Source organism: Octodon degus, unplaced genomic scaffold (genome assembly GCF_000260255.1).
Source record: "Octodon degus isolate 3935 unplaced genomic scaffold, OctDeg1.0 scaffold00050, whole genome shotgun sequence".
Taxonomy (NCBI): Eukaryota; Metazoa; Chordata; class Mammalia; order Rodentia; family Octodontidae; genus Octodon; species Octodon degus.
In genome coordinates this window covers 7,097,166-7,107,226 of record NW_004524626.1, presented here as the reverse complement: position 1 = coordinate 7,107,226, position 10,061 = coordinate 7,097,166, and the positions used below count along the sequence as shown (strand labels likewise).

At 58.8% G+C, this 10,061-nt stretch overlaps 2 protein-coding genes across 2 annotated transcripts; one reads left to right on the top strand and one right to left on the bottom strand.

Moving 5' to 3' along the window:
• The first annotated feature begins 1,958 nt into the window (after positions 1 to 1,958).
• Jsrp1 (junctional sarcoplasmic reticulum protein 1) lies at positions 1,959 to 6,780 on the top strand. The gene is made up of 7 exons (XM_004632934.2): positions 1,959 to 2,031; positions 3,460 to 3,613; positions 3,896 to 3,924; positions 4,227 to 4,344; positions 4,547 to 4,720; positions 6,001 to 6,080; positions 6,202 to 6,780. The coding sequence occupies exons 2-7, from the start codon at positions 3,496 to 3,498 to the stop codon at positions 6,709 to 6,711; spliced, it is 1,029 nt and encodes a 342-aa protein (XP_004632991.1). The 5' UTR covers positions 1,959 to 2,031; positions 3,460 to 3,495; the 3' UTR covers positions 6,712 to 6,780.
• A 182-nt stretch (positions 6,781 to 6,962) lies between these two features.
• On the bottom strand, positions 6,963 to 10,000 carry Amh (anti-Mullerian hormone). The gene is made up of 5 exons (XM_004632933.2): positions 9,015 to 10,000; positions 8,490 to 8,632; positions 8,230 to 8,335; positions 7,960 to 8,119; positions 6,963 to 7,857 (listed from the first exon to the last, which is right to left on the bottom strand). The coding sequence occupies exons 1-5, from the start codon at positions 9,406 to 9,408 to the stop codon at positions 6,996 to 6,998; spliced, it is 1,665 nt and encodes a 554-aa protein (XP_004632990.1). The 5' UTR covers positions 9,409 to 10,000; the 3' UTR covers positions 6,963 to 6,995.
• Between the last annotated feature and the right edge of the window lie 61 nt (positions 10,001 to 10,061).

The following is a 10,061-nucleotide window of genomic DNA, read 5'->3' as shown; positions in this document are numbered from 1 at the left end:
AAATAAAGTAAAAATTAAAAAGGGCTGGGTGCAGCTCAGTGGGGTGCAGCTCAGGGACAAGCACACAAGGCCCTGGTTTCCATTTCCAGTGTTTTACAAAAGCTCTGGACCACCCCTCCCAGGAGCACCTGAGAGGAGTCAGCATCGGGCTGCACTCAGCCTCGCCTGCGGGCTGCAGGGCCAAGGCAGGGATGGGCAGACCCTGCGCCTGCACTGCAGCCCCTCAGTGCCCAAGTGCCGTCCCTACGAGGGGCATGGGGGTGGGGGAAGGACTCGGGCCAAGGGAAGGTGCATTCCCTGTTTTGTTGGTTTCTGTCCACGGATTAAGGAACTTGAGCATTTTAGTTTTTCTCTAATTAGCTTAGTGTCAACACCACGCTTGACCAGGGGCCCAGGGGCTCGGCTAAAGGAGGCCTGGGACCTGCCCAAGCCCTCTAGTCCAGGCATTCACCTTTTCTTTCTTTCTTTCTTTCTTTCTTTCTTTCTTTCTTTCTTTCTTTCTTTCTTTCTTTCTTCTTTTCCCTTTTTCCGATAGGATCTCACTATGTAATCTAGGCTGGCCTTGAGTTAACTATCTAGCCCATGCTGGCCAGAATATCCTGGGAATCTTCCTGCCTCAGTCTCCCAAGTGCTGGAACCACAGGCTTGGACAAGTGCCTGATTTAGGACACTTGAAAAAACAAGGCCCAGGGGCTAGAGATGTGGCGATGTGGCAATGTGGCTCAGCGGCACAGTGCTGGCTTGGCAAGCCTGAGACTTTGAGTTCAATTCCCGGTACCAACAAAAGCTAAACCAAGAAGAAACAAACAAAAACAAGACCCAAGTGGAGTCTCATGGTCATAGGGCTTAATCTCAGGAAAGGCTTCAAAGGGTGACCTGCAGCCTAGGTGGAGGGGTGTGAGGCTGTCATCCCAGCACTTAGGAAACAGAGGCAGGAAGGTTCAAGTTAGAGGTTGGTATGGGCCACATAACGAGACCATGCCTTAAACAAAACAAAACAACAACAACAAAAAAACCTAAATAAATAAATAGACAAGGGGCTGGAAAGAGAGCTCAGCAGTCTAAGCAGCTATTTGGCAAGTGCAAGGACTCAAGTTCAATCCCCAGGACCTCATGCCGTGCTGTCCCCATGCCAAGCTGGCCATCAAAACCCATCATGGTGCTTCGATCCCCACAACTCAAGCCAGCCAAACCTGCCCTGAACGCAGTGGGAGCAAAAAAAAAACCAAAAACTTGAGGGCTGGGGGGATGGTGCAGTAGAATAAGCGCTTCCCTGGCAAGCACAAGGGTCTGAGTTCAATCCCCAGTTCTACAAAAAAAAAAAAAAAAAAAAAAAAAAAAAAACCATGGTGGCACACACCTGTAATTCCAGTACTGGGGAGGCTGAGTCAGGAGGATCACTAGGAGTCCGAACTGAGTAGCAGAGACCCTGTACCAAATAAATAAACAAATACATAAATAAATAAATGATTTTTTAAAAAAATTAAAAAAAAAAAACACCAGAGGCCAGGAAGATAGCACAGTAGAATAAGTGCCTGCCTGCGAGTGCAAGGTCCAAGGTTCGATCCCCGGTACTGCAAAAAAAAAAAAAAAAAAAGAAAGAAAGAAAAGAAAATTCCATCCCATCCAGGTAACTCAGCACCTCAGTAACTTAGCAAGACTCCGTCTCAAAATGAAAAACAAAAAGGACTGGGGACAGAGCTCAGTGTCACAGACCCTAGGTTCCATCACCAGTTACTGCCCCTAAAGAAGTTTTGCTGACAGAATACCAGACAGGGAGAGGGGATGGTACAGGAGAGACAGGAAAGGCTGCCTCCTTGGCTGCAGGCCTTGGCTCAGTACTGAAGCAGGGGCAGGGTCACCCCGGGTGGGGGTGGGGTGGGAACACCGGCGGTGCCCTCTGGCCTTCCCCTCCCCCGCCTGGCTGGCCACCCTGATTGGCCCTCAGCTGTCTTCAGCCACCTGTCCCTGTCTGTTCCATCCGCCCTCCCACACCCCATCCTGTCTGCAGGGCTACGCAGAGGCTGTGGGGTAAGAGGGGCCGGGGGAGGCCTGGGTGGAGTGTGGGACCCCAGCACCTAGGGAGGGCATCTCAGAAGCCCATGGGGGTCCCCAACTCTAGGCGTGTCCACCTCCCCACACACCTGGGGCCACGCTTCCACCTCCCATGTGGGCCTAGCCCCTCCCCCAGTGCCCTGTCAGAGTCCCAGGGAACGGGTAGCCTTGCTGCCAACACTGACTGGCAGCCAGAGGCCCTGGGGACCCCGAAAGCCAAGGCTGTGGGTCTGGCTTCAAGCTCAGCCCATGGCTGCAAGGGTCCAGCTCCAGCCTCAGTTTCCACATACAAGCAGAGCAGCAAGAGAGGCAGGGACCCAGCGCAAGGAGCAGCGGGTGCCTTGGACCTCCTCTTCTGTCCCCAGCTGTCACCCAGACCAAGCTGTTTCTCCCTGCTGGAGCTCTGACCTGCTAGGCTCCTGGGGTGCAGCTGCTGCATTGTATTGTTTTGGTCCCCACCACCCCCACCCAGACCTGGGGGTTGAACCCAGGGCTTTCACATCAAGCCACCCCACTCCCAGCCCTTTTTTATTTGGAGACAGGTCTTTTTTTTCTGTATACAGCATCAAATCCAACTCAGGACCCTGCGCTTGCCAGGCAGGCGCTTGTGCCACTGAGCTCTATTCCCTACTCAAGACAGGACTTGCCAAATGTTAAAAATGCCCAGTCTGACCTCAAATGTGGGGCCCAGGAGATGGCTCAGTAGAATAAGTGCTTGCCTGGCAAGCGCAAGGGCCTGAGTTCAATCCCCAGTTCTGCCAAAAAACAAAACAAAACAAAACAAGCTGCCCTCCAACGTTCCATCTTCCTGGCTTGGCCCCCCAAAGTGCTGGGGTAACAGGGGTGGGGGGCTTTGGGGCAGGGTACTTCCAGGAACACTGGGTCAAGATGGGCTGGGTGGAAGAGACCTCAGGGAAGGGACAGACTGGGAGGGAGTCTGCCAAGGCCTTCTGGCCTTGGACACCAGATAAAAATAGTCCCTGGTCTCAGAGAATGTGAGCTGAACTGGGCCTGGGTTCTGGTTTGGGCTGTGCCTTTGACTCATTGCTGTGTGGCTTTGGGTGGGATCCAGTCCCTCTCTGACCTTCTAGAGCCCTGGCTGCCACACTCAGGAGTGCAGGGTGCAGGGATGGGGCCCCAGAGAGGTGAGCCCCTGCCCTGGGGACTGTACCAGAGCAGGTGTGGGAGTGTCAGCAACATTATACCTCATAGAAGCCTCACATTGCAGCGGGGACATAGTGCGGTGTCAAAGTCCTGGGTTCCAGCTCCAGTGTGGGGAATGTCAATGAACACAGGGCTGGGAGGAGGCCAGGGACGGGTGACTTCCTGCCCACAGTGTCGTCCCCCCCCCATGTGGCTCAAGCAGGCTCAGGATGGACAACATTGTCTCCTGTCCTCTTCCAGCCCCACTGCAGAGGGAGGGCCACTGCTCCCGTCTCCATGACAACCAGGGCCTTGGAGGAGCTGGATGGGGGCCTGGGCAGCTGCCTGGCCAGCGAGGACCTCTCTGCACTGGCACAGCCCTGCCCAGGGCAGCTACAGGAGGACAAGGCCCAAGGTACTCTGCTGCCCCTCCAGCCTGCTCTGACTTCCACTGTGCCCCCTCCTTTCTGCCTCAGGCTTTGCCCCTGAACACTGGTGCCCACACAGATGAAGTTTGAGTCCAGCAGCCTGCTAGCGTGTGCCGTGTGACTCTGGCCAAAGTCCTCTCTGGGCCAGCCTGCTTTGCCACCTGTATTGTGGCCCTTCTCTGTCCTGGCCCAGCATATCAAGGGGGTGTTGTGGGATAAACTTGGGGGCATCCCCACAGCCTTGACTGTCTCTCTGTTCCCACCAACAGTGACACCCAGGCTGAGTAGCTGGCCCCAGGTGAGTAACTGATGACCTCAGAGTTGGAGACATGCTGGCCAAGGAGGGGGCTTTGTCTCTTAGAAGACAAAAAGAAACAGCATCCTGAGCTGGTGTGCTGCCCCATGCCTGTCATCCTATCACTCTGGAAGGCTGAGGCAGGAAGATCTCAAGTTCAAGTCTATGTGACTCAACAAGACCCCGGCTCAAAATAAAAAACTAAAACGGGGTCGGGGTTGTAGCTCAGGGCAAAGGCCCTGGGTTCCATCCCCAGTATTCAAAAAAAAAAAAAAAAAAAAAAAAAAATCTGCTCTCACCCACAGGGCTCTCAGGAGCCCCTGGCAGCTGGTGGTGTGGACGCCAGGCCCAAAAAGATGGAGAAGGAGCCTGTGACCAGGCCGACCCTAAGCCCGGGAAAGGAGAAGTTGAAATCTGGAGCGAGTGGGTTTGCAGAAGGTTTGGGTGAAGTGGGCGTGGCATGGCGGGGTGGGGTGGGGGTGGGGGAGGCCGCAGGCCGGACTGAATCCTCCGTGGCGGACGCTAGGGGACAGCAGGGACGAGGGCCCCCACTAAGCTGCGTGGCTCTGGCTCACCAGCTGCTACAGGGCCCCTTGGCACCTGACCTCTCACCTGTCCTCCGCAGCTCCCCGGAGCGCCCCGGCCCGCAAGAAGGCGCAGGCCGCGCCCCCCACTCAGCCGCCCCCACCGCCCCCAGCCCTGAGCGAGGATCTGCCCTGGGGGGACGTGACGCTCAACAAGTGCCTCGTCCTGGCCTCGCTGGTGGCACTGCTGGGCTCTGCCTTCCAGCTGTGTCGCGGTGAGCCCTGGTCTCCCAGCGTGGGGCGGGGCTGGGCTGGGGTCGCTAGAGCGCCCGCTCCCAGGAAGGGGCGGTGCAAAGAGGGCAGAGTCTCCGCGCCTCCTCTGTTTGGGGTGGGTCTCTTTTTCTTTTTGTTTCTTCGCGGTACTGGGGATGGAATCTTGGCCCTTTATACTGAGCTCTATGCCCAGGCATTTAATGTAATTTGTTTTTAATTTTGAAAAAATAAAAAAAATAAATTTTGAGACAGGGTCTTGCTAAGATGCCAAATTGCCTGGACTGGGCTCGAATTTGCAGTCCTCCTGCCTCAGCCTCCCAAAGCTCTAAGATGACAGGCGTGCACCACCGCGCCCGGCTTAAAGAATGAGTTTTGGACTGTAGCTCCTAGGCCAGGCTTGCGACCCTGTCCCTCGCTTGAGACTGGCGTGTCTCCCTCACCTCTGTGAACCTCGCCAGGGGTCATCACATCCCCTTCCTGAAACAGTGGAGTGCGCCTCGTGGTCACTCCTGAGCTCCCCCTAGCGGACGCGCTTTGCTGTCTCCCCGAGACGGTCGCGCACGGGTCCCTTCCTCTTCCGGCTGGACCTTCTGCGCCCCGCTGCCCCGCATATCCTAGGGACAGCTTCCCAGTACCTTGTGCGTGCTTTAGGGGTGGGTTCTAATGTCACCTTCCCAGGTCTGAGACACTCCTACCCTGCCTGCCGCTGTCAGGAGGCGGCCTGCAGACCTTGGAAAAAAATGATCACTGAAAAAAAAAAAATCACTCCATTAAAAATAATCCCTTTCTTTCCTTCTTTTTTGCTTTGGTACAGACTCGTAGTGATCCTCCTGTCTCAGCCTCCCAAGTGCTGGGATTATAGGCACAGGCCTTAATTTCAGCACTGGAGAGGCTGAGACAGGACCTTTTTGAGTTCCAGTGTAGCCTGAGCTACATAGTTTAAGACCAGCTTAAACTACACATTGAAACCCTGTCTCAAAACAAGCACATAAGGGGCCTGCCTTAAGGTTGCTGTGGTTCGATCTCCACAACTCCAGCCAGCCAAACCTGCCCTGAAGGCATTGGGATCAAAACAAGCACATAGATACAAATAAGGAAACAATAAATAAAAGGGGAGGTTGGGCAAGGCGGGCACCCATACTCCGGAGTCTTGGCGGCTCAGAAGCAGCCAGGGCAGCCTCTTGGTGCCCAGGGGACTCTCGAGGCCCAGATACAGGTGCTGGGAGGAGGGATGGAGGGTTGGTACGGCACCCCAGGCTGATGCACCTTCATGCCATTCCAGACGCTGTGACTGGGGAGGAAGCTGCCCCTGCCCCTTGGGTCCCACCGATCTCACCCCAGAAAGACCGGGTGTCGCCCATGGTAAGTGCTTCCTTCTAGTGATTGGGGTGTGGGGGCAGGTGGCGATGCCCCTCCTGGGGAGTGGGAGGGTCGGTGAGAGAGACAGGCTTGGGGCCAGGAGATCACACTGTGCGTGTTGCAGCCTAAACCTGCGGCCTGGACGCCCCCATCGAAACCACCCGTGTCCCAGGTGGAGCCACCTGCACCTCCGGTGGCGGCAGGAGACAAGCCCGAGGTTCCCAGGAGCCCGGAGGCAGCAGAGAAGGTGCAGAGAGAGCCTGAAGAGGCCACCGGAGAGGCTCCTGGGGAAGAGCGCGCAAGCCTCGCCGAGCAAAGACCCAAAGAGAAGCCCAGGAAGGAGAAGCCGTGGAGGGAGAGGCCGCGGAAAGCAGAGAAGCCATGGAAAGAGAAACCGCGCAAAGAGGAAAGGCCGCGGAAGGACAGGCCACGGAGGGAGAAGCCTCAGGCTGCCAGGGAGCTCCGCGAAGCTCTGCCCCGACGCTGGGAGACGCGCAGAGGCCACCGGCTGTGGGCACGGAACTCCAGGGACCCGGTGCACCGGAAAGGGCAGGCCTGGGCCTCACCGCGGCGCCCTGAAGAGGACAGGCCCCGAGGGGGACAGAAGCACCGTCAAGGCAGAGGGCGGGACTGAGCGACCGGCGCTGTTCGCGAATCCCGGACCCCAGCTCCAGCAAAATAAAGTGAGTGCTGTCTCTGGCTCCCTTGTGCCTCGACCCCAGAGCTGGGAGGATGGGGTGGGGAGGTGCCGGCGGGGCAGGGGGCAGGGGGCAGGGAGCACCCACGGGACTGAGCCGGGCCTTGCCCTCACGAACAGAAGGCATCCACGCACGTCACCCTGCTAGGTGCTCCTGGCCTTTATTGGGACAATGCCTGGGTCTGAATAAATACTAGGAGGGCTCCTTGGGCTGGGGAAGGTCACCGGCAGCCACACTCGGTGGCCACCATGTTGGGCACGTGGTGCGCACTGATGCGTTCCCCAGACAGGCTGATGAGGAGCTTGGCCGCGTAGGCGGTGGGCACACAGCAGGGCGCGCGCGCCAGGACTGCCCCGCGGGCCTGCATCTTCAATAGCAGCACCACGTGGTTGCCATAGTGCGGGTTGCGGTCGGATTGTGGCCAGCCGCACGCGCCCTGGCAGTTGTTGGCCTGGTAGGTCTCGGGGATAAGCACGGAGTGCTCAGCGCGCAGGTCCACGCTGAGCTCGCGCAGTGCGCACGGCCCCTCAGCCGAGGCACTGCGCTGTGCCCGAGCGGTCCCGCGCCCGTCCCGCCCACGCCACTCCCTGCGCAGGCTCTGCAGCGCCTTGAGAAGCAACAGGGAGCGAAGTGGGTCCCCTGGCGGGCTGCTAGGGTCTCTTGGGTTACTGGGGCACAGCGCTAGCAGACGTGCAAGCAGCTGGGGCACCGCAGGAGGTAGCCCCGGGAGGCCACGTAATTCAGCGGCTGCGGCCTGCAGCTCGACAGCCACGCGGTGCGCCAAGCCTGTGGTCCAGGGCGCAGAGGTGGGGTCCTGCAGCGGCATCCCGTGCCCTGCACTGGCTGCGGCGGGTGGCGTCAGTAGCAGGAAAGGCTCGTCAACGTCTAGTAAACGTTCCAGCGCCGCAGGGTCAGACAGGTTGACCAGGCCCTGCGGGAAACTGGCCAGCGCGCCCGGATCCAGGGCCAGGCGCGTTGGAGAATCCGGGGCAGGTGGCCCCCGCAATGCGAGCACCAGGCGCGTGAGTGTCTCCAGGAAGGGATCCCGGCTGGGCGGCAGTGCCTCGGGCTCCAGGGAAGGCCTGGAACCCGTAGTGGAAACCAGGTGTCATGAGGGCTTACGGTTGTCCTGCCTCCTGCCTCCACCCCATCCCCCTTGCCCACTGTTCTGGGCCTGTGCACACCTGGGCAGTGGGAAGGGCACGGTGTCCAGCTGGCCACGCACGGGCAGGGGTGCAGGTTTGGATGGTGGCAGGAGGAGGAGGGCAGGGGTCATCTGCGTGAAGAAGTGGGAATTGGGCCCAAACAGCAGGGTCTGCAGCTGGCTGGTGCTCAGGGTGACACCTGCACCAAGAAAGGAGTGCCTGCTGGCTCCGGGCTCAGGGTCTCAGGGGCCCAGGGTAGCTGCCTGCTTCATGGTTTCTCCTCCCCCATCCCCAGAGTCCCTGGCCTACCGTCTCGAGGCTGTAAGGTCAGGGCAAGCCCTGCACTGAGCCAGGCCCTCTCCGGGTGGTCCACAACCAGTACCAGATAGCGGGTGTCTGGGGTGCGGCAGAGGCTCTGCAGAGATGGAAGTCCAGCCCAGCCTGGTGGGAACACTGCCCGCCCAGCCTGGCTTTGCACACAACCTTTCCTCCCAGGCACAGCTCTCCATGTGACCCTCAGAGCCCCTTCCCATTCAGCCCCAGGGCACCGCGCAGCTCTTTCCAGGTACCTGGGCAGCTGTTAGCCCAGCCCCAGTGACAGTGACTTCAGGGCCAGGCCCAGGGTACAGCACCATCACTGCCTGCTCTGGGGGGCTGGCTGCTCCGGGTGGGGGTTCTTGGAACCTCAGCGAGGGTGTCGAACTCCACATCACTGCAGCCAGGAAAGGGGGGTCTGCTGACCACTGAGGCTGGGCTGCCCCCAGAGAGCCCCTTCCCAGCTGGACAGAGAACCTAATCAGGCCAGAGAGCTCCAAGGGGACTCTGCTCCCAGAGGTTGTTCTCCCTGCTGCCTTCAGTGGGGTGGGTAGCAAACACGCCCAAAGGATCCTTGAGTTTGTGGGTCTTCTAGCCTTGACTTGGGGAGGCCCCTTCCCTGCTGCTTCCTCCTGGGTCAGGAGGGGTCCTTCTGGGAACCCTCACCTGATCCCCAACTTGCAGGCAGGACAGAGATGGAAAGATAGCACCCAATCTTAGAACGGGTCTGCCACCCTTGAACTCCAGAGGTACTGTGCTCCCCAGGACCCCCCATGTACCTTCCACCAGGCGCAGGACCAGCAGTTGGTGCCTCTCAGGCTCCTGCAGCCAAGCGCCCAGGCGCTGCAGAGCCGCCAGAGCTGCCTGTGTGGGGCCAGGGCTGCAGATGCCAAAGGTGGCCAGGTCGTGGGGTCCCCAAAGGGTGTCCTGTACAGCCTCCAGGAAGGCCTGCTCGTAGCTACTCAGGCCCCCCACCACCTGCAGGGGACCCCTACTCCTGTTGCTGGAACTGCTCAATGTCACCAGGCACAAGGGTCTTCTCAGGCTGCCAGGTGGCCAGACCCAGTCTTCTGGAAAGATGAGGCCCCCAGTGCCAGCAGCTGGCTCTTCTCCAGTTGTCTTGGCGCCCAACACAGTCCCCAGCACCAGCAGCATCAGAAGTGGCCCCTGCATGATGGATGTGCAGGGGGCTTGGGGTCCTGACTCTGGCTTTTATGTCCAGGTTGGAATGTTTGGGGGAAGGAGGCCCCTATCTACTCTGGAGGTGTCCTTGGGGACAAGGCCCAGTGCCCCACGAGGGGCCTGGGCAGGTGGGAGGTGGCCTTCTCAAAAGGCTTTCTGTTTCAGCAGGGCCACATATCTTTGCTCTCACTAGATAGAGCCCAGCCTGACTGTACTGGTCACAAAACTGTCCTTGAGGGGCTGTCCCCTGGGATGGTAAACAGCCCTGGAGGGCAGAAGCACAGGCCCCTAGGCCTACAAAGGATCAGTAGCCTTGGGGAACAGTAGCAGGCCTCAAATTGCTGGAATCCCCCAGAACCCTCACCCACTTTTTTAGAGACAGGGTCTTGCCCTGTAGTTCAGGTAGACCTTGGACTACACAGCTGTGTGTGACACAAAGTCCTGATGATCATTCTGCCTCAGCCTCCCGAGTGGGGTTAAAGGCCTGTACCACATCTCATGTCCTTACCCAGTTTGGGGGCCCCCAGTAAGGTACCACAGCTGGCCAGCCCAGGAGCAGGGACCTCACTCTTTCCCCCGCCCCCTCCTGCCCAGTAGGCAGGGTGCCTGCAGCCACCAAGCGCAGCCCTCAGGTTCTGCCACTG